Source organism: Mixophyes fleayi, chromosome 1 (genome assembly GCF_038048845.1).
Source record: "Mixophyes fleayi isolate aMixFle1 chromosome 1, aMixFle1.hap1, whole genome shotgun sequence".
Taxonomy (NCBI): domain Eukaryota; kingdom Metazoa; phylum Chordata; class Amphibia; order Anura; family Limnodynastidae; genus Mixophyes; species Mixophyes fleayi.
The window spans coordinates 179692838-179718004 of NC_134402.1; the positions used below are offsets into that span (position 1 = coordinate 179692838).

Genomic DNA, 25167 nt, shown 5'->3' on the forward strand with positions numbered 1-25167 from the left:
GATGCAATCTTACTAGCAGCAATATCCTTGCCTTTGAAGCCCTTTTTGTGCAAAGCAATGATGACTGCACGTGTTTCCTTGCAGGTAACCATGGTTAACAGAGGAAGAACAATGATTTCAAGCACCACCCTCCTTTTAAGGCTTCAAGTCTGTTATTCTAACTCAATCAACATAACAGATTGATCTCCAGCCTTGTCCTCGTCAACACTCTCACCTGTGTTAACAAGAGAATCACTGACCTGATGTTAGCTGGTCTTTTTGTGGCAGGGCTGAAATGCAGTGGAAATGTTGTTTTTGGGATAAAGTTCATTGTCATGGCAAAGAGGGATTTTTAAATTAATTGCAATTCATCTGAGCACTCTTCATGACATTCTGGAGCACATGCAAATTGCCATAATAAAAACTGAGGAAGCATACTTTGTGAAAAATAATATTTATGTCATTCTCAAAACTTTTGTCCATGACTGTGCTATGTCCACTGCCAGCAGGCAGAGGGGCTTCCACTAACATGGGACCCAGGAACTTCTAAACCAAAGTGTATATATTGATCCTATTATACCATGACCATTAAAGCAGGGTTTGGCCAGTGGGGACAGTGGGGATCAGGGGGAAGGCGATCGGGGCGATCGCCCCCCCCTAGCAGGAGCCTGCTGCCGACAGCTACACACTATGTGCAGGTCCGTTCAGCAGTGACAGTGTGCTGCCCTGCTTGTGTTTAAAAAACAATCAGAGCAGTGGGACAGCACACCTGTCACTGCTGAACGGACCTGCACATACTGTGCAGCCGCCGGCAGCCTTAGAAGTTGGAAAGGGGGCGGGGCCTAAATCCCCCCCACATCGCCCGGGGTATAATAATTTCCTAGATCTGCCCCTGAGTGGGGAAGCCTTCTCTACTCACTGGTGGTGATTAGAGATGAATAAAGATGAGGCGGAATTTTGCATGAATTTTGACGCTGCGGTAATACAATCTTGTAGTCCCTATTTTGCTTTGCAATTCTGACTTATTTACAATCTGCAAATAGAGCTGGAACGACTACAGTATCAATTCATTCACTTATCTCTGGTTGTGGTAGAAATCCAGATAAAATAAAAATGATAGGGGAAATTTAAAAAGAAAACTTAATGCCAAATTCTGTCAGAGCGACATGCAAGATTCTGAGCCCCAATGACAAATGAGGCACATATTCCAGGTTTGAAAATTTCAGGTATCTCTCTAGCTGTGACACACTCCATGTAAGAGCAAGCTGCTACAATATGTTGAGTACTCCCTACCTCCAGACAGGTACACTGGGAAAGAATAACATATATATCAGGCCAGAAAATCACAACAGCACATTAACCTGCCTACTTTTGAGTATATTGTGTAAGAAATGAATGTATGACATAGAAATATGCTCAGTTTCCCTAAACCAGGGATATTTAGGCAATGTATTCTTGTAGAAGGAAGATGAAAAAATGAGTGGCAGTGTTTAGGAGAGATTATGCCTCATATCAAGGCATCAGCGTGTGATTAGCGTGTATCAGCACTTACAGTGTAAAGTAGCTTTATGCTACCACGATGCACGTATACAGAGAAATTGTTTTTTCACCGCTACAGACAGGCGTCTTACTGATAAGCATTTGTTTCATTCAGATCTTATCTACTTTAGTGTGACTAATGATTTCCATTACATGAAAAGCATCATGTGCTATGTAATCACAGTAATGTAGGCAATAGCAATTGTGTAATTTACAATAAGAAATATTCCAAGTAGCTTGCTATTGCACCACATATTCTGCAGTACTGTAGTCAAGAAGTACATAGATTTGCGACATAACTAAATTATTATACATTTATAATACACAAATTATATTCCTATATGTTCTTGGCAGTTCACCTGTTTGTTTGCTCCATAGGGTGTTCTCTTAGGCTGCCAAGAGAGTCTTTCAATCTTCTGAAACAGCCGGGCAGAGAACAGAGAAAGGGTGGATGGATTTAGATGCTTTTATAAAGAGGGCAGTGTGGTCCCTGAAACATTACTCCTTTCTCACCTTGGAGGATAATAAAGTAGATGAGATGTGAGCCCTATTTTTAGTACTATGTGCATCATGCCTGATAGCTCCTGTGGTACTGCACATAGTACACTGGACATCATAGGGGCTCTTCATTGCATTCTGGTTATCAGAGGGGACCTTGTATTATAGCATTGTATTTAGGTTATTAGGTTGTGATCTGCATTGCAAATTGCTCATCAGGTTGGACTGTTTAATTATACTAGTTATCAGACGGGGCTTTGTAATGTGTAATTGTCATGAGATGATAGATCTGTGAATTTTGTACTGGTCAACTGTTAGTTCACTATTCATTAGCGGGTGGTCTGCATTATAAACTGGGCAGATGGGTCTGCATTGTACACATTTGTTCATTTGAAATAGCAAGTTTTCATAAAATGCAATGCTTGTGTAAAACCACATTCAAACTCCCACAACCCAAACTTTTGTACACTCCCTTAATTTTTACTACCAGAGGTTGATGTTTTTTAATTGATGGTCACATTACTACTTATTTCATTATGGTGCTTTTTTGCTTTTATTGCAGCTTGGTTCATTTTTCATGCAGGTTGTTCCATACTTACCTGCTTTTTAAGTTATTTCAGGGAGACTGTGCAGGTAACACTCATGCACTTTACACAGCCTCTGCTCAAGGGGCCTGTCTAGCCCTTCTCATGGGCATATCTAGTGCATTCCACCAGATGGGGGTTGTGTATGGGTGGCATTATTAAGGGTGTGCAACGGTACAATGGACATGACCACACCCCTTGAATTGCCATGCACACCTGCCTTTGGTGAGTGTTGCACTTGCTCAACTACTTGAGCAGAGACACACTACTGAAATACTGTTTGTCAGACAAATTATGATTCCTCTAGATTAAATTACCAGTGAGAGCTGTACATCATGATTTTCCCAAATGAAACAATGTGTAAAATAGCCACTGCACATGTGCAGTGAAGTGTCCAGTGTACTTCACCCACACGAGTGTAGTGAAAAGCTTATCCGCCAGGGGCAGGCTGGGCTGCGGGACAGGGTGGCATCGGAACATAGTGGGCCAGCTTAGGCTGGGTCACTGGGCCACCTGCATTTTGGTTCCTTTAAAATGTTCCTAATAGGCTGCTGAGTTAAGACTCCCCCCTCCTCCCCCTCCCTGGCTAAAATTTGCCAGCTCTCCCCTGTTTCCCACGCAATCATAGTGAAGGACGGGGTAGGGGCTGGGGGGGCAGATGCTGGAGAGCCCAGCACTGGCCCCCTGGTTCAGGACCAAGTTTGTTTTTATTTCTACACTCTGTATTGGCCACTTCCTATGTACTGACTATTAACATTTTAGCACCACCTGCAAAACAACAGCTTCCACCATCCCTAAATAAAAACCAAAACAGTGGTTATATGTGTGTTTGAATGCTCTGGGCAACAGCAAAGTATGTTTTTAAATATTTTCAGGAATGACAGGGAGCTGCAGTGTTTATTTTTGTTGCTGTAATAATATGCCCTTTTAAACACGGTGGATCGTAGATGTGGGTGTAGTGCTTCAAAAACTCAAGGTAAAGTCATATCCAACATTTTGTTCCCTACTGTCTAAAGACACTGCTCTCATCTAATGAACAAAACCATTATTTTAAAAATTAATAAAATCAAGGTGCCCTTCTTTTAAATAATGAAATGTGTACAAGTGACTAATATAATCTGAAAATGTGCATGTGAAACAAATGAGTATTCAGGGTGTCGCATATAAAAACTTCCCTGAGCCTCCATTTTCAAATCCTGCAGCATATAAGGGGACTGTCCTAACTCCCAAAAAAACAAACTAGAAATTAGTGAAAACAAGGTTCACTTCTTTAAATTAATGAATTGTGTGCAAGTAAATAATATCATTTGAAAAGTGCAGCCAGGGAGTCAGACCCCTCCTCTCAGGTGCTGCAAGCTTTGAAAATGGAGGCTCAGGGAAGACTTTAACTGTAACATCCTGCATATACACTTGTTTCACATGCTAGGGACTCGCCTTGACGTTGACAGGTGAGATTTTCCCAATATAACTATATTGTGCAAATCATTCTCCTATATATATACTGACTCATAGTGATATATATATTGTTTATTTTACAGCGCCAGACTGTTTTCTTTTGTTCTCACATTACTATAAAAGAATATTTCCCACATTTTATGACATGTTTAAATTATATTGCTAAACTTGTACAACATATGTATTTTTCAAAACGTTATATAACCTTTTTAACTACTATTAAAGCCTAGACTGATCAAACATTGAGGAAAGCTCCTCAGTAAGCAGAACACCCAAATTCAACTCTATCATATAGTGCCTATATATTCTTAAGCATATATATTTTGTTATTATATATTTGTGACCAGTGGTGAAACTACAGAGGGTGCTGAAACTGTGGGGCCTGGAGGTGAGTGGGGACAGGCAGTGCTAGGTTGCTCCCCTCTATCCGATACCCCTGCTTCCCAGAGGCCTCTGCTTTCCTCTTGTAAGAGCAGAGCGGATCTTCTTCTGACCACCCGGCACATGCACCAGACTGCACATGCTCAGAAGTGGTTCCCACATCACCCTGTCCCCCTTTTTTTTTCCATCCTTGGGATCTGATGATGCACTGTTCAGCCCGTTTGTGACAGCATTTTTATTTAGGTATTATTTTGCTCCTGGAAGCTTTCTAAACCTTGATAAATTTGCACTTGATGTACGTTAAATAAGGAATATGACGTGAATTTGGCCAGTAAAGGCTGTCTGGGAGCAATGCCAAATTCAATGTTTTTTATAATGTTGTTAAATTATTATGGGCAATGCACTAACTGGCCACAGAATCATTGCGACCAAGTTCTGATTGTTATTGTAAAATACTTGCTTTCCACTGCTCATTTGCCTTTAACAACGAGGACATGAATAAAAAAAAAAGGGTTTTTTTTTTTTGCTTTTTTTTGTCTTGTTTTATAACGCCTATCACTTACTGGTAGCAAAGGATGCTAGTTGAAAAAAATACAAAATGCATTTTAGGAAGTGTATTACTTTGATCTGTGCTAATTAATTTGTGGGCTGATTATAGGTATGCAGCCATTATAACAAGAATTTATAGCATGCGCTAAACAATTCATAATTACAAAATTCTTAAGTCATTAGAACAATGGTGTATTGATAAATACCACGTATTAATTTATATTAGGAACCTTGAACTTGCTCAGTAGGGGTCAAGAGATATGATGACAATTTGGCCTGTATATACCTTATGGAAAAATTAGGATGTTCGTTACAGATGTTCTGGCAGAGCCGTAACTTAGAATTCTAGCGCCTGGGGCGAGAAAGACAAATGCCATCCCCCTAGCCCTCAATTTTAACCAAATTAACTTAAAATATTCCTAAACTGCGCCCCCATTCAGCGTTGCGCCCTGGGCAGTCGCCCCTATCGCACAGCCCTAGTTACAGCCCTGTGTTCTGGTGTTGGAGTATCATAGATGCCACTTACTGTGCTCAAAAAACACATTCATTGGTTTCTTTGGTTGCATACTGACATATTTTGGTTACCTTAGCAATATGCCTGAAATTGTTTTCCTAGCAAAAACAGCAAACTGCCACATCATCACGGACACTTGTTGAACAGCCAGACTTGGCTGAAGTCATGCTGCATTTGGACATGGCTTGCTTAGGAATAAAAGGAACTCTCATTAAATCCCTGCAGCTGCAGAGGAGGAAGAAATGTTTAAAGTAGGAAATTTATGAGAAATTATAAAGCAAATAATTCACACATGGGGGAGATGAAGGAGCTACAGTAAAATGGGTCAAATGGCAGACTGACAAAGATTGCCAGAATGCAAATGAGGTAAATGATAGTAGTCTTGTACAATCCATGCCTCATACAACTTAAAGTACATTTAGCCCAGTGAGAATTTGAGTGTAGGCTACAAACCAATGTAAAGATACATATTCTTGGGTTGTTTTACATTGCCATGCACTTATTTCCTCAGACCACTACTGCAGCTTGTATGTAGGCAAAAATAGGGATCTAGAAACACGTTAACTAGTCTGGGAGAAAATTGTACAAGCAATTTGCAACAGAAAATAGGACCACATTTAAAATAAAAACTCTCATGCTGCACTTCTGAGCCGAGCTCAGGCATGTCTCCCATATATACACACTGTAGGGCTCATTTGTCAATATTGCATTACACTGAGCCAGAGGAACAAATTAGCAATTAGCTTTTATCTGTTTAGTGCCTGTTGTGGGTTCCTAATAGAGATGGTCACTAACCCCCGTGTTTTGGTTTTGTTTTTGGTTTTGGATCTGAATTACCTTCGTGTTTTGGTTTTGCAAAACCGTCATTGCTTATTTTGGTTTTGGTTTTGTTTGGTTTTGTTTTGCTACTTTTGAAAAAAATAAAAAAAATTTTTGGTCTAAAATAACCTAATTTAGTGCTCCACCAGTTTCTTAGATAAGTGAGGTAACTCTAAAGCTAATAAATTATGACAAAAACAGTTTAATCCCTGGTAGGACGTCCTTAATTCGAACACTTGTCTGCAAATTATACAGACAAACCTGGTTGTCTACCTCCTCCATCTTTGATTATTGGCAATGTATCCATCGTCTTTGGGTGTGTATTACACCCTCCACTTGTAGTTGAATATAAAAAAAGCAGCCTGCACAGACTGTGGAACTAGAAAGTAAAATTAAATGGACCACGTTAGTTTGGTGGCTATCTATGCCCACCCCCCCCCCCCCCCCCCCCCGCCCTCCGCTTGTAGTTGAATATACAAAAAAGCCTGCAAGACTGTGGAACTAGAAATTCAAATATACAAAGAAATAGACAAAGGCAATTTGGTATCTGTCTGCATCAGATCCCCTCTCCACTAGGAGTAAAATAGAAAACTATTCATCCGTTATATAATCCAGAATATAAATAGAAATTGAGAAAGGCAATTTGGTATCTGTCTGCATCATAATCATCAACATCATCATTAGTGCCCTCGTCGCCTACACAAATTTTCCCCTCATCCTCTTCTAATTCAAAAGTGGCATCCTCAATTTGTGTATCACCGGCTACACTCGGGCTGTTCAGGCACACATGAGCAGAACTGCTGAAAGGAACCTTCTTTATGGGTACACTAACAGAATGCTCACGATTAGACATACCACTGTTGGATGGACTCTCCACAGGTTTTGGTGTTATTTGTGAATCAGAGCAAACATTATCCTCTTTATCTTGCAGCTCGGCTTTGACGTGTAACAGTAGTTGTGCACCAATTGTAGGCTCGGTAACTTTTTGGGATCTGCCACTAATAGCCAAAGGTGAAGGCCTCTTTCTCTCTTTGCCACTGCGTGTGTAGAATGGCATGTTGGCATTTTTTTTTTTATCAGCACTTAACTTTTGTTCAGTAACACTTCTTTTTCGCTTCAACACAGTAAAAAAAAAATTTGTTTTTGTTTTTTGAACTGATTTCGAAAAACACTGTTTAGTTTGACATCGCCTTGCCCAGATGACGTACTGGGAACATTACCATCAGGATTGGTGACAGAACCTGGTTGCTCATCTGCTCATATGTGGTCTGCTTTGAATCCATTCTGAGCCCAAAGCACTTGTAGTGCTAAAAATTATTTGGTAAGATACTGCTGACAGATAGTAATTTTGACAGCCAGAAATATTTATGCCCAATTATGGGGGACACCCCAAAAGCACTGGGGAGTGCTAAACATTATTTGGTAGATACTGCTGACAGATAGTAATTTTGACAGCCAGAAATATTTATGCACAATTATGGGGGACACCCCAAAAGCACTGGGGAGTGCTAAAAATTATTTGGTAGATACTGCTGACAGATAGTAATTTTGACAACCAGAAATATTTATGCACTATTATGGGGGACACCCCAAAAGCACTGGGGAGTGCTAAAAATTAGTTGGTAGATACTGCTGACAGACAGTAATTTTGACAACCAGAAATATTTATGCACAATTATGGGGGACACCCCAAAAGCACTGGGGAGTGGCAAATATTAAAAAAATAAAATAAACCTCTATCCTCCTCTCTTCTCTAGCGATTTTTGTTAGAGCAATTGCAAGAAGAATATTGGATTCTCTGTCCCTGCTCTAATCAGCCTGTGACTACACCCTGCTCTCTCCCTCTGTCAAATGGCGATGGATTGCTGTGGAGGCGTGTATTTATAATCTTGAAGTATCGCGAGAAACGAGCCCCGAGATTCGACGATGTCACGATGACGTTCGGCCTCGATTTGTATTCGGAGCGGGAGGGAGAGTACCGAGCTACTCAGCTCGGTACTCGGATACCCAAAGTTCGGGTGGGTTTGGTTCTCGGTGAACCGGACCCGCCCATCTCTAGTTCCTAAGGACAGGTGTTTCCCAACACCCCTCCCAAAGTGGCGTAACCAGTTTCTTTCAATGAAACTCCATCTTTGTTTATAAATGTCCCTCATACAAATACTTTGCAGACAGTGACATATCATTTGATGTGTGCGTTATATACACATTTTTTTGTTGGTTGAACCAGGCCCCAAGCCCAGGGTGGTAATCTGTCAACCATCTTTTGGCATGTAGCGCAGGGGGTAAAAACACCCTCCCTGGACTTATTATTAATATAAAGCAGCTAAAAATGTCATATCTAAAAATTTATTAATTTGAATCCTGGTCCTTCACTGTACCTTTAGCAAGTGAGATGGATTCCCTCCCCTCCCCACCCTCTCTCACCACCACACTTCCTATTATAAGGGAGTATTTGGTTCTTGAACATTAATGGGATGCTGAAATTGATGACTAAATCTCCTCTTCCCACTTTCCAACCCATTCTCCTTCCCCACCTGCTGCCAAAATACCAATGGGTTTTTACAGTGCGCTAGTTTACAGCTGAGACAGAGAGGAGTAGGTTGTTTGTGCCCAGATATTCCATTCAAAATATACTGACAATAATACACAAGGGTAGTGTTGCTACACAGTGGTGTCTGTATAATTAGCAAGCATCAATACATATTAAATACAGCTTTATGAATATAAACCCCCATTAATGAGCCCCTGGGTATATGGATATATTTTGGTGCACTGCACTGAATTCTGTGAGGAGTAAACCAGCTAAAAATAGGAATAGTAAATCCTAAATACCCCATTTGGCTCCTTCTTCAACATTAATTTATGATTGGTCCATCCCACAGCACAGTGGGTATTGTAAATTCATAGAGGGTCTTGAGGAATTATGAGCTCTATTTTTAGCTGCTTTATTTGCAACTTTATGGGTCAAATGAATATGGACAGTACTCTGAGGTACTATATCATGCAGATGAAATCACTTTATTGTTGTCAGAAATTAAAGGAAATAAATCACCACTGGGATATTGTTCATGCTTGAATAAATGAATGTTAAGCAAAATTTCTAAACCGTAAAACGTACTGCAGCACATCCATGCTAGAATGCTATTGAACCCCTTCCAACATTTCACACCTTAAAAAAAGATACACACATACCACACTTGATAGTTTTTGCAAGAGGAGGCATGGTATGCGCTACCCATGTGGCGTGTCTCTCCCTACCTTCAATTCCCGCACGATCATCACAAAGTCTTTTCCTGCAAAGTCTTATACCCCTCATTGTTTTAACATTCCGCTCTACTGCGGCAGATTGATTATTCCCCCACAGTCTCCCTCCAGCCGAGAGATTTATGTGCCTCTCTATCTTGAGTGCCAGGCTCCCCTGCTTTGACTGTATACGGGAGGCAGTTGCAGAGCTCTAGAATGGTGTATCTTGAGGATATGAACTTCTTACCATTATTTACATTTGATATGCTGGGATATATGGGTCTATTTATTATAGAATGAAAAGCCCTGTGTCTGGCAAAAACAGGAGTTTTGCCCTATACATCAAAAGGTCACTGCTATCACCGGCGGTAAGATTTGCCATCTCTAGATGGGTCACGCATGCACTAATCCCCTCTGATAGGTCCTCCTGTTTGGAGTGATTTTAATAATAAATTATGGCGATAGGGCCCGTTTTCTATCACTGTTTATTACCTATTGCCATATAGAGCCCATAGTATTCTAAATCTGCCAAATATATATGCTTATACAAAGAGACATGGAAATGAACAAATCTGTACTTGTTGGGCAAAAGAAAAAATACAAGTGTTACATGGAGCAGCACGTTTTCAACACAGCTCTTCAGAGATTAATCTCAAATAGATTGTTTTTTACTATCTTTCTTTTACTTTTTGATTAGTTTAGGCAGAATAGTTCTCAAACTACACATTTGTCATGTTGTTCAAAACAGTGCTGTATAACAAAAAAAAATTTCAGCTGACAGTCAGTATGAAACAGTAAAGTAAGACAAAAATATATTGTGTTTTTTTATATTATATGGCATATTAACAGTTATTTTGCTCAGTATGGTGGGATATGTGACTAACTTATTATCAGAGACTGTGAATGTAATGTAAAGCATACTTGCCTACTCCTGGAAACTTGTTTACGGGAGAGGGGGCGGGACTGGAGGGCGGGAGGGGGTGGGGTGGGGCCCATCGCCTCATTTTGGCCCTGCCCCCCACGAAAACGTCATGTACGTCGCAGAGGGCGAGGCCAAAACTACGCGATTGGCCCTGTCCCGCCCCCTCCCGCCCTCCAAAATGGCGTGATTCACCGAGAATCGCGTCAAATGACGCGATTCTCTGTGAATCCGGGATGCGGGAGAAATGCCAGCTCTCATGGGAGCCCGGGAGACTGACCCGAATTTCGGGAGTCTCCCGGACTTTCCGGGAGAGTTGGCATGTATGATGTAAAGGTTAAGTCCATTTGTGTGATTTTTTTTTTTTTTTGATATTTTTTTTTAAAATTATATGTGCAAATTTAATCAATTTTGATAATATTACTCCTATACTATATTTACTTGTTCAATAGCAGAAAGAAAATCTGTCTGAGACCCCTCCTATTCAGGAGATACTCGCCCTCTGGCACCTTTTTAACAGATCCTTCTCCAGCTGTAGGATGAGAATTTAATATTGTGGTGTTAGCATTTTCCTCGCTCCTATGATAGGAGAATATTCCTTTGCTGAGGGCCTGGAGTATATACTGAACAGCAGGGTTTACACCTCATGAGGCCCTAGGCGAGATATCGGTTTGGCCCCCCCTTCACTCACACACACACACAGTGGCCCCTCACATACACAGTGGCCCCTCACACACACATAATACACGCACGCAGTAGTCCCCTCACACACACATAATACACGCACACAGTGGCCCCTCACACACACATAATACACGCACGCAGTGGTCCCCTCACAAACACATAATACATGCACGCAGTGGCCCCTCACACACACACATAATACACGCACGCAGTGGCCCCTCACACACACACACACACACACACACACACAAAATACACGCACGCAGTGGCCCCTCACACACACATAATACACGCACGCAGTGGCCCCTCACACACATAGTGCACACAGACAGTAGCCAGACACACACACACACTTAATCTACTACCCCACCCCTCCTCCAACTTACATTTTTCCCTCTAGGAGCTGTGGACTGGAGTCTTCATCCCCTTCACACATGGGACGGCACCTGTCATGTGGCGCACGTCCCATGTGACACACAGCAGGAGACCAGCCACCACACTAGCCCCGTGTGGCCCCTCCCCCGCTCGCGGCACCCCCCGCGCGAGTCGCGGGGGCTTTAGAATATATTTGTTTTAATTAAATTACATCTGCTAAACCATTGTTAGCTTGAGTGTGTTAGCTTGACAGTTACATATTCGACATTTATATGGCCGACACCATAATAAAGACACGGTTGGAAAATAGTGACATTGACAGTATTGTTGAGTCAACAAATAAAATGTAGACAGTATTATTAGGTCGCCAATAATATCTCTACTACTAATAATACTGTCTACATTCCAGTTATCAGCCTAATAATACCGTCTACATTTGAATTGTCAGGGAAACCCACAGCATAAGGTGTCATAGTAGTACAAGTCTCAGCCCAAGGGGGCTGGTGACTCTAGTAAAATCTTGCAAAACAATAGGCCAGCGTACACCACTTCTCCTAGAGCCAAGAAACCTTATGGTGAGTAGTAAAAAATTAATTGGAAACTATTGTGAAACTACAAGTCCTGGGAGCATGGACATTCTGGAGCTTGTGAAGCACAAATGCCAGCACACTCTGGCAGCCAGTACCCACTGGAACATGTAGTTCATTTTTGAACGCCCCTCTGAGTGTTCCCCGGATGAAGCAATTTGTTGTAAATTGCATCATTAAGTTCTGCTCCCACCTATTTCACTAAGGAAGTGAGTAGAATGCGAGAGGTTGTACTGCTCTTCCTGGAGTCCGGAGAACTACTAGAAACTTGGTAGTCTCCCAGATGTTCCAGGAGAGTCGGCAAACTTTCAATAGCTGTAACAGGAAAAATCCCCACAAACAGATTTAAAAATATTTTTAGTAAAAATAAATACCCCCCACATTTTTCATTTAAACTTGCTCCATACGGGAGCTCCCATAATAATTCAATTGGCCTAGAGGGGTCATTACACTCGTTGTTCTCCTGCTTTAGTGGGGAGCAGTCAAAGCTGTCTATGCTCAGGCTGGTTGAGGTATTTGGGGGAATATGCTAATTGTTTCTTAAATTATTTATTTATTGGAGCATTTGACATTCCATTTAATAGGCTTATAGCTTATTAATGTCTATATGTAGCACACACAGTGGAAAGTTGAGTAGGTAATATCACTCGTCTGGATTGTTTGTAACGTATGAGAACTGAGTTTGGAGATTTCATTGGCGATTTACTAATCACCTTTTACTACCAGCCCCCCTACTCTATCTATACATAACAGTGAATAAAGCGATCTATGATTTTTAGGTCTGGAAATTTTGTTTTTGGGGTAGTGATATGCATAACCATATGCATTTATTAAATTTTATGAATGGCAAAATGCTGTGTAAATTACAAAAAAAACTGGTGATTTCTGTAAGCCGCTCTTTAACAGATGCAGTTAGATTTGAGGTGCATTTACCTACTGTGTCTGAATGCACTTTAGATCAGCAGACCACAGACACAGAAACTGCATCCATGAGTATTCACTCTTTCAAGAACAGCCAAGTTTAATCTTCACTGCTCATTTTCCCATTAGCTTAAATCAGGGCATTTGTTAAAAAGCTAACATGTCTCTTGTAATACCTGCATCATTAATATTTGCAATAATTTTCTGCTGCTTTTATCAGTATTAGGGGGCATAAGAATTACCCAAGACTCTAAATACACTTTAATATCCTCTTACTATATGTTTTAGGCTTTCTTTTCCATTTTATGTTTTACTGCATTCTGCCGTGAACCTGTAAATCTAGAGAATGTCATTGGGTATGTATATTGAATGAATGAATGAATAAGCAAAACTAAGCCTACAAACATGTAAAACTAGACACTGCATAGAAAGTATTCAGCAATTGTATGCCCTTTCTCCATGTCCTGCGTTTCACCCTGACAGTGAGATTAATGTTTGCTGAGTTTGATTTACTCTGGAACTACTATGTTGCCTTTGGAAAAGAGGTCCATACAAAAAGCAAAGCCAATGTCATAGCACCGCTTTTAAAAGCAGATTGTACATATGCATTACTGTGACCGTTACTTGGAGAGTTCTCTCTTATTTGGCTTTAAATTCCCCAATTGGGTATCATGCCATTTAGAATTGGTAAGAGATAATGCATCAACAAAACATCATCTCAAGTCACGTATGTAAAGTTTCTTAAATAACACTTCATGTAATGGTCAACATTATACCGTACTGTCCCTTATATACATTTTGTATTAATGAAAGACATATTAACCTTGAGAAATTTGGTTAATGTCCTTTTAATACTAAATGCTGGTCTGAATTATCGACGGTGCCACCTGGATTGCTGTAAGGTCAGGCACTATAATTCCCTGAGTGGGCCTTTAGGCAATTTAAAAGACTGTACATTTGAGGCTGTTGTGTGCAATGTTAAGGAGTTCTTACACATTTTAAGCTTCGGTGGTCAAATACCACTAATAATTCAGGTTCTAGTATTTGTATATGTACTATTAAAAAAGGGTATTTCATAGATTATATAGACTTTTTTTTATACTGCCTGAGTAGATTCGGCATATTCTCATTTCACATTTTTTGTTGCAACATTATGGCCTATGAAATGTCACATGATCAGTAGTGAAAAATATTGTGGCTATGCATTACACACTTGCAGAGTATATTGAAGTTTTTTTATTACAACATTTTAGCATGCATATTTTAAATGTCTTGTTGGAATACAAGATTTTTTTTAAACATGAACACTTATTTACTATGCTTGGGCATATTACAAGAAGTAAGCTATAGCCACAAATCAGACACTGACTTTCCTCAGTCTAACTTTGCAGTAGACTGATCAAATATCTGATTGAGTTGCTGATTGAGTTGCATGTATGCTGTTCATAGCAGTGACAGGCAGCATGTTGTTTTTTGGGGGAGCCCCACAAGTGGTGTTTGGTCCCACTTAAGGACATCATGTGATCTTTGGACTCCCTATTGGCCCACACTGCTTTATACCATCCTTAATTATTATCACTACCGGTGATTGAAGTGTTAATTAAAAATTGGTGGTATAGTAAATGTAACTGAATGGCTGGATGCCTGTCCCCGAAATTTTAGTGAATTTGATAGGGCTAAAATTAATTTAAACCTAATATTAGATAGATTTCTAGATTTATTTATTTTTTAAAACACCATTTAATACAATACAAAGACATATTAAATTATAACACTTAAAATATCTTTGTATTCATTACTCGTAGCTATGATAGATGACTTAACAGAACAATTTATCATTAGTCATATTGGGACAGCGCATTTGACAAAAGGCTGTCCCAGCACTGACTCTATTTACAGCTCCAGATTCTGATCCAGATTCTTTACTGTGCATGTGCAGGGAACAGTTCCTTTAATTAAAGCAGTGAAGAATGCGAAGGCTGACTGAGACAGTGTTCAAAGTGTGGGTGTATAGGGTGGTATGCCATAATGCCACTTCTCCTACTGCCTTCATTTAAAAACTATTAAATTACATTCACTTACATTCCCATTACATACCGCCACTTCTACATTTCACTTGGACCACTGGCTGAAGAGGGATCTGATATCTCCTGCGTTAGACATTTGTTAAATTGTTTACATACTTAAATATGCCTAAACCATGCGGAAACAGACATTTCCGGATGGTTTAAGACTTGATAAATAAGCCCCTAGAGCTCTGAGACACACACACACACACACACACACACACACACACACACACACACGTTTTTATTGCATTGTGAGGACCTATGTCTGGAACATGGCCTATAGGGACACCCCTTTTCTAATGCCCTCTCGACAAAGCAATCATAGGGGTATGTGTAGGAGCAGTTTGTCCCCAGAGTTGCCACATGAGATTTACACTTTGACACGGACTGCAAGATGGGGAAAGTGTCATGTATTTTGACTGTCTGAGGACATCCACATTCTTGCATACATAAATTAATAAATAATAACAATGGTAGGGAAACATTTGTGTATCCTGGCCGCCTGAGGACATCCACATGCCCGCTTACACGACACCTAGCCATGGAGACTACAGTCCTGTTCAACCAATGTGCATCATTTTAACAAGTTTTATCTCTCTTTAAAGCTGTTATGTTGTTCTTTATGTAGAATTTCACCCCCGACCAGTTCCGATCTTTCAGTATGGATGGTTGAGCCATAAGGCACGCAACACAGTCTCGCTTTCCAGGCACCTGGCATGTCTGTATAAACTTAATCAGGTGTTTCTCCACAGCTTGGACCTCCTCTCCATCCCAGGATTTCCTCCACACTTCTTTGCAACCGGAATGGAAGTAAAGTGGTCCATTATGACTCCGCAAAATACAGAGGAGGCAAAGTTCTTTTGCCTAGCAAAACTGTGTGCTACACCTAACCGTGGAAGCCATGGCTGGGCACTGATCGCGTGTTGCCAGGTTCATACAACGTCTCTCTTCTGACATGGACGTGTCAACTAAACGCTTGGCCACTTGTCCCTCTGTCACGGGGGATTGTTCATCATTCAAATTTTGCTCTGTAGCTGGACCGGTTCAGAAAAGAAACAGATATATAAATGACCGAGGTAAAAGTCAAAAGCATACATCAGACACCAGATTTTCCACCTACCGTCCAGATCAATGTGCATCTTGTCCAAATTCTTGCCTTTGAATTCGGCCAGTCTGCCACTCTCTAGAGCCATTAACAGTTTGTTGATCTTGGCGAGTTGGAGGGTATCTTCTGGGAGGCGGTAATACTATCGGTGCACCTTGATGTCGTGCCCAAGGAAGTCTGCCAACTGATCCAGTTCTATGTCGTTTAGGTTGAGGACCTTCGAGAGGGTGGCAGTGTGCTTTCGAAGCTTAGTGGAAGACAGCGTGTGGGGATGCTTGGCCCCAAACTCTCGGGCAAACAGTAGTATGCAATCAGTGTGATAAGGCAGCTGGTCTGGCGAACATGTAGACATTTTGGCTATCCACTTCACATTTGTAATGCTTTTCTGTGACAAGTTCTATTGCAGCTTGCATGGCTGGTGTCAGCAGGATGGGGACGTTTTTTCCCTCGTTTTCCTCGAATTTCAATGCGAGTGAAGTGCCGGCAGAACTTCCTCACAACCTCGGAAAGCGCTAGGGACACATCTTCGTGGAGATTCGAAGTATCTCTTGAGGAGAAGATTGTCAGCAACATTTTTGAAACTTCCCCTTCCCTTCTTCGATTGAACAAGATCACCTGTGCCAAGGTGACTTTTGCAAATAGTGCCCAGTAGGTTCGGTGGATAGCCCAGTTCGGTACGCTTGCTGCTTCTCATCGAGGTACAAGTGCATCTTTTTCACATCTTACACGACAGGTAAGAGATGAGACATGTTCCACTTGGACTCCTTAAGAGTTTTCAAGGCGGCCAATGAGATCAACTCGTTCCATCTCGCCTCATATAGCTTCCTGAAATTTTGTGTGTTTTGAACTGCAGCCATGCAGCCCGCCATCACGGCTCGGCACTCCACAATTCTCGCTATCTTTTGCAGGCTGTGCCCGACTTTGAGTGTAAGTGAGGGCGTCTTAAATTTTCCTGTCTCCTCACCATAGCCAGCTTCACAGCGTCTTCCATTCTCTCCAAAGGGGTAGCTCTTCTGGCCTGTAGCAGTAGCCTGCCTATTTCTCTAAGCTTCTGACGGATGTACTCGTGCCTGCCAACATCTGATCTGACCCAGTTGAGCAGATTGCGTTCCATCTGCATGATGCACCGGCCACTTTTGACCTAGAGTAAAAATTCATCCTGGGTCATGTCGCTCAAGAGCTTCCAAAAGCCACCACTGATGTCAGGTGGAACAGGCTGAGCAAAGGCACACAGTGACTGGACTCTGTTCTTGCCAGGTGTAAGCTTGTTGTCCCTTTGGTTTAGCTTACATCTCTTCATGTGTCACCACAGGCTGTATGTATGTATGCACCACTGTTAGGCTACACAGTGCATGAAGCCTTCAGCATCCATCTCTTTGTCTGGAAGTTTGCACTGGACCAGAACGCCATTCATTGCCTCACCGTTGTGTGCAAAGTTGCCCCTATTGCGAAGATGTGCCATTTGCCTTTCTTTCGAGTGCTTGGAGAATTTCAGGGCCCAGGCTACTTCAGTCTCATTGCGGTGAACATGCTTCATGTGCCTGGCAATTTTTAAGAGGAGCTTCTCACAGTATAGGCAGTACTGCATTTTGTTATACCCCCTGGAGCCATCCCTGTTTCTGGATAGCGTTTGGACAGACACTGTGTCGTCTCTCCGACCTTCTGTGTTTAAAACACAGCTGCCAGAAGGTCGAGAATGATCGTACATAGAACTCATCTCTGGGTACCTGCACTCTGCTGCGCTGGTGGACATCGGGGCATCACCGATGGTGTCTGAACTGCTCTCCTCCGAATTGTCAGAGTTATACTCATCCCCACTGCTCTCCGGGCTATAGTCTGAGCTACCGGTGGGCTCGGTCATACTTCCCTGTCCCCGCTTTACCTTAGCAGCAGATGGATTCGACTGTGACTTTACCCGCTTGGTCTATAAAGCGCCGGCGGGCTGCCCCCACTTTCTCTTCCTGCTATGCATTTGGAAGGTATACTGGCCTCTGGCGCTGGGATGCTCACACACTCTCCCTTCCACATTGGACACATGCACACTTTTGTTCCTACAAATGTGACTTATCAGCAAGGTCCTTGATTACCCTTGGAATGCTTTGTGGGGACCTCAATTTTTGTCCCCACTACGACTCGCGTCCCCACAGTGTTGGTGTGTAAACAGGTCAATGTCCCCACAAGGATATGAATGTAAGTACACACACACACACACACACATGACTGTGAATAATATCCAGTATGCAGTGAATGTCATTAAAGTACCTGCCTGTGTCCTGAGACAACCTGAGAACATCAGTTGAATTGACTTCTGTTTTACAGTGTGTCTCCATCTACTAAGTTATACAAGCAGCTGCCATTTTTCTGCAACCCAAAATGCACAGAAGCCTCTGTGAATAGCTCAGTGACTGTGACTTCTGCATTGTGACAATTGATCACCAAGTGGTAAGGTAGGCTGAGAAGTTTTGATATACACTAACATAATTGAGGGGAAAATAACATATAATAACATGAAACAGAAGGTAGAGATGATACTGCCCAAATGAGCTTACAATCTAAGAAGTGTGGGGAACAATTGTGACATAAGGTTATGGACTAACAACCATGACTCCACCATTTATCACAACCTCCATCCTCTTCTGGTTCTTACTTTTGCTACATGAGTAGTCCTGTGGTCATCTTCCAGCTCGGAGTAATTTTCTTTGCTATCATGCTTGTTACTGGACACAGAGCAGGACAGTTGTTCCCCATGTTGTGGCTGTAGCTGCTGTAACCAATGAGCCAGTGGAGATCACCAAAGAAACAGAGATGGTGACAGTATATTAAATATTTTTGTTAACAGGTAGATGGAGAAAATCCCTAACAGACAGGTTAAGATAGATATATGGAGAAATACCCCTGGAAGTTTTAAAGATGACTTATTTTTGTAACTTTTTTTCTAGCAATACTATCAGTTTGGTGCAATGTGATAAAACGTATCTCAGTGCTATAATATGTAATATAGTTAACAATTACATAACTTGCCACAATAAGGCTCATCATGCCTGGTGGAAGGTTACTAGGCCCCCTCCCATCAGGCACTCGGCACTCCCTCAGGCTCTGTGCTCTTTCCACTTCTTCTTACCATGTGTGGAACAGGTGTGTGGGCAACAGGCAGAAGAGGGGGTCGACAGTCACACCACTAGATAGGAAGTTTACATGATGCACTCAAGCTAAAGTATTAAAAACACCGCACCTTTCAATTTTCAGTTCTATGGACTCTGATATGCATGCAGGGGAAACAGGACAGACACACACAGATGTCTTACCTTCCAAACGATGACCGCCTGCCGTCCACTTCGGATTCACCCCAGACACTTTCCGTCTCAGCACCGTCTTTAGTGAAGGTCTGACTCCTGGACCCTGCAGAGGAATACACTAAAGGAGACAGGTACATACAAGTAATAAACCGTTTGGTATGTTACTTGCCAGTGACCACCATACCAATGGTCACCAGCTAATTACCTGGGAAGACGGATACTGCTCCTACTTACCTGTTCTGGGCCACCCGGGTTCACTCGAACTCAGCCGCCCACGCAGGCCTCTGCCCACGGCCTGAACCCTGGCCATTAAACTGCCTTGTCTTGGGGCTCAGGACTTTAAGTGCCCTTTCGGACGGATAGAGGGGCCTTATATGCCACTCTTTGTAACTTTAAATCTTAACTACCAAGGGACCAAGTGTCCCCTACACTACTAAGGACCTAGCGTCCTGCTAAAGCAAGGCATATCGCTGCTATCAACTATAAGGGACTACTGCCCTGCTAACAACCTGAACCTACTGTCCCTCTAACCACAAGGACCTGATGTACTTCTAACAACTACAGGTCATACTTAATGCTGGGGTCTTATACCCCCCCTCTCAAACTATAGGGCCTAGTGCCCAAATCAACCAAATGGACCTACTGCCCAAAGAAACCCTACCTATGCCCTAACTGCGCCAGGGCCTTGTGCCCACTAACTGTGCCAGCAGGCCTAGTGCCTGAAGTGCCCACGGGCCTTGTGTCCGACCTAAATACAGGGAATTTACTCACCTGCTCTGCACAGGATTCTCAACTTGCCCCCTACATCTTCAGGTCTTCCAGGCTCTCCAATGGGTGGCGCCTCTTCTCTTCAGCACGCCACTCCCTGCTGTCTTCTTGACGGGGCGCTCTCAGCCCCTAGAAGGGCTCCCCGCCGGTGATCATCTTCTTTTCTTGATCCCGGTGTCTTTTGACATGCCGCGCCGGCCTCTTCTCTCGCCGAGCTGTCTTTCCGTCGTCTCCTTGTGGCAGAGTAGCTCCTAACCCTTACAAGGGCTGCCTGCCACTTCCGCCAGTGTCCGTGTCTCCTCTTCTTCTGGATGTCCCACGACGTCCTTCTCCGTTGGCTCCACTTTTCTTATGATGGTGGTGCCCGGAGGCTTAATTAGGCGTCGGAGCACTGATATCACTCGGCGATGCTGTTACCGCTGATTGGCGCGCCATGCCGCCAACAATTCAAACGGCCGGAGGCTAGCCAGGATTGGCTCACCTATCCGGCCGATGATTGGCCAGCAGGGGGAGGTGAGCCCTGATTAGCTCATTCACCCTCCGCTACCGGGACCTGCGGGAAAAGAGGGGAAGTATTACATGCTGGAACGCAGGACCGGTGAGTAAGTTCCTATCTTTTCTCTCTTCTCTCTTCACCCTCTTCACGGCACTTCCTCGGGACGCAACTCCATAGAACTTGAGGTGGCGTTAGTTTTTAAAGGCTGGCGGTGAAAAACTTCACTGCTTGTTAAGTTGGGTCACATTCAAGTCCCCATAGAAGTCTATGGGAATTGCAGTGACCAGTGTTAAACAGGTTAAGGCAGGAGAAATCTTAACGTTGATGCTTGCAAATTTACAATATACTTATCTCAAATATTGTGTCTGCAATCTAACAACATGCTTGTCAAATGTATAAACATGATTTTATGCTAATATTTCCAGGAAAGGAAATATATGACAGAAAAACAGATTACACTTGTATATGAAAAATATTTACTTTGCTTTATTGTGACAGAAATTTAGTTATTTGGAAATACATGTGTTCTGTGAGAAGGCAATTTTCCAGAGCGCCCTTTATCTCCTCAGCATAATGTAAAACCATTCTGTTACACTCTACTTTTTAGCTCTGCAAAATCTACTCACAATATGACAGCTCCCATATGTGATGCATATTTAAAGTCCAATGGGTTTATTGCGCAGACTAAGACCATATAATTAACTGTGGTAAGGTACCATATTAATAGAGCACATTTTTCATTTAACAGCATCAGGTGGATATGATGCTACAGTGTATGTAGCCCTCATACACTGCAGCTCTCAGTGGTCTAATTTGAACTAGACTGGTCAAACTTGGTTACAACATATTTGTGCTATATGCATCCAGACATGAAAGGATTCTTTAGTATCTCTGTATGTATGTAATAGAGTTGCTATTGTGTGGAGTTTGAATGTTCTCCCCGTGTTTGCGTGGGTCTCCTACCAAAACATACTAGTAGGTTAATTGGCTGCTATCAAAATTGACCTTAGTCTCTCTCTCTGTGTCTGTGTGTGTGTGTGTATGTTAGGTAGATTAGACTCTATATTAGTGGTGCAATATAAATAAATGGTGATGATCAATGAGCAATGTCACTGTGGAGTGCACATCTGGAAACTAACCCAGGGGCGCACACAGTGGCCTAGTGGTTAGCACGTCTGCCTCACAGCACTGGGGTCATGAGTTCGATTCCCGACCATGGCCTTATCTGTGTGGAGTTTGTATGTTCTCCCTGTGTTTGCGTGGGTTTCCTCCGGGTGCTCCGGTTTCCTCCCACACTCCAAAAACATACTGGTAGGGTAATTGGCTGCAATCAAAAAAAAAAATTGACCCTAGTCTCTCCCTCTCTGTCTGTCTGTCTCTGTGTGTGAGTGTGTGTCTATAGTAGGGAATTTAGACTGTAAGCTCCAATGGGGCAGGGACTGATGTGAATGAGTTCTCTGTACAGCGCTGCGGAATTAGTGGCGCTATATAAATAAATGATGATGATGATGATGATTGTTAGGGGGGTTTCCCCCTCACCAAAAAAAAAAAAAAAGCGAGCATGCGCAGCAGCTCCGTTTCGGCAGCACTGTACTATACAGCAGCCGAGGCGCGGTCAAAGAAGCGTCCGCGGCGGTGCTGTATACAATACAACCCTCTTCCTGGAGGAAAGTTCCTCTTTTGGACCCAAATAAAAACAAAGCAGAAGGAAATAATGACATTTGTGAGTGTGAAGTTTAGTAGTACTGTATGTAGGAGCTTTTCTATTGACATCCAAAACAGTCTGTCTGACTGGACAATGTATAGCAGCATGCATTGCGTATACCATTACACTTTTACTACATTGTTTTTATCATTAGCTATGTTTTATAACCATTTTCTTGAGAACTAATGAATGTAAGAAACAGTTTGTTTCTTAGGTTACTTTCCCTTCTTGGGTAATATGGAAATGCGTGTACTGTGTTAAACATCCTTTAATTTGGAACTATAATTTCCACAAAGAGGTAAATATATCAAGCTGCGGGTTTGAAAAATTTGGGATGTTGCCTATAGCAACCAATCAGATTCTAGCTTTCATTTATTTAGTACTTTCTAAAAAATGACAGCTAGAATCTGATTGGTTGCCATAGGCAACATCCCCACTTTTTCAAGCCCGCAGCTTAGTAAATCTAGCCCCTGGTCTTTTCACAGGATAATGAAAGGACAGAGGTGTGTGAGAGTTATGGGGTAACATCATAGGAGCAATGCATAAGGACTGGTTGAACTAAATAGTACACGTACACATGTGCTGTAGTGACCAGTCAGAGATTTGTTTTTATTAATCTGACAGCAATTGACTGATAAAAGCTTAAGGAGCCTATTTATAAAACACGTTTGCTTTAAATCCTGACAAAATTATGTATGGCGGCTAATTATGAAGACTCAATATCTCCAGCGTTCATTACAGTTTCAATCGCTAACGCTGCCTACATATTTCTATATGGGGACGGCGAAATAGGCCAATTTATCAAGCTCCGAAAATATATTAAGCTCTGTTTTTTGGAGCTTGCTAATGGCAATCTGAATATGGCATTAGCCGCTCTTACCATTGTTCTGGTCCGTCGGAAAGGTCCATAACAAAGTTCCTAGAGAATTAATAGGCAGCATACCCATGAATATTAGCATAGCCAACAACATGGTGGAGAGCTTTCAAAATTAAGTATTTCGCCACTGCGTTCAGCAATCCGCAAAAGGAATTTCAATGTAAAACAGTCTTGGCTGGGAAAGCTCCTTATTGTAGGCTCTGTCCTGACATGACTAAATTTTTAAAGAGAACTGAAAATTCATCTCTTAGCACAGCGAAAAGTGGTGATAAAAGATAATTAACGGACATAATTTGCAATTTATAATAAAAATTACACACCACTGCTCATTTCACCAAGTTATTGAAATGGCTGTGTGGAGGCAGTCACGTTATGGGCTAAGTAAAAATATTCATGGGTATGCTGCTTAATAATTCACTAGGAACTAGTGACCTCAAAATTGCCTCATTGTCTGTATATCGGTGATGTAAGTAGTTCTTAGTGAATTGATATAACTGAATATTCATACGCTGAGAAGCTGATGAATACACTTTAAATAAGCACCATAATGTAATGTTATACACATGCGTGCTTCTCTATATATAGATCTGTTTGTCGTCATTTAAAAATTCTAATAAACATTTTTATTTTTTTGTTTTCTAGATTCCAAATTACACTTGAAAGCTGAAAATTTTGACTGAGATGACATTGCAAATTCTGGAGTTTAGAAGGTTCTTTCTACATTTCTATGAACATTGCTTTACAAAATGTCTTTATATACCTGTAACCGCCGTAAGTGAAGCAAGTTCATCCTAATGGGACAGTGGCGCTTCCTGCACTATTCTTTACATGGCCATTATAAGTGTGGTTACTTCTTATGGACTGCATTGTCTGTCAGGATGAAGATGATAGCTTTTCTTTCTTAAATGCGAGGATGGTACGGCGAGGGCTACTGAGTTGGGTTTCTCGGGTGGGGATCCTACTTGTCTGTCTTTGCTGTATTGTATCTGTTTTGTATATGCTGGCCTGCACCCCAAGAGCTGAGGATGAACAGCTCATACTGCCCCGAATTAATAGCCCTACTGGGAAAGAAGGCTTCCATGCTATCCTGCAGGAACGTGAGGAAGAACATCGCAACTATATCACTAGTCTGAAAAAGCAAATTGCCCAGCTAAAGGATGAGCTTCAAGAACGAAGTGAAAAGCTTAAAACTGTTCAAGGTCACTACACTGATTCTCTCACTGTGACTTTTGACCATGCCAGTCCTGAGAAGACGCAAACAGACCTCTTAGACTTTCTACATTCCCAGGTTAGCAAGGCTGAAGTACACAATGGTGTGAAGGTTCCCACCGAGTATGCGGCCATTCCATTTGATAGTTTTACTCTGCAGAAAGTGTACCAACTGGAAACAGGGCTTACCCGCCACCCAGAAGAAAAGCCTGTAAGGAAAGATAAAAGGGATGAGCTTGTGGAAGCTATTGAAATGGCGGTGGAAGCTCTGAACCATCCTGTTGAGGGAAGCAACACACCTAGACGAGTATATGTCTCTTCTGATTTCATTGAAGGTATGACATGGTTTTACAATGTTCTTAAATAATTTCCTTAAAATGCCAGTCTTGTCGTTTCTATAGTGTGCAGTCAGTCATTACATACACTCCTCATAATTTACAGAGTTATACAAAGTTTTGTGGTGTTATCCATGTAAGTTAGCGCTATCCGAGTTTTCCATTGACAGGTTTGCATACACACATACCGGCCAACACCGCTGATTTCCTTGGGACCTTGGGTCAAAACAAGTTTGAAAACAGGCACAGTCTTGTTGGAA

At 42.0% G+C, this 25167-nt stretch overlaps 1 protein-coding gene across 2 annotated transcripts in view; it reads left to right on the forward strand.

Moving 5' to 3' along the window:
• CSGALNACT1 (chondroitin sulfate N-acetylgalactosaminyltransferase 1) overlaps positions 1-25167 on the forward strand; it is a 342472-nt gene that overhangs the window by 177484 nt on the left and 139821 nt on the right. For both annotated transcript variants that reach the window (XM_075204577.1, XM_075204578.1), the window contains one exon: positions 24006-24907. In XM_075204577.1, the coding sequence (XP_075060678.1) occupies positions 24220-24907 (688 nt within the window). In that variant the 5' untranslated portion in view covers positions 24006-24219. The remainder of the gene's footprint in view (positions 1-24005; positions 24908-25167) is intronic.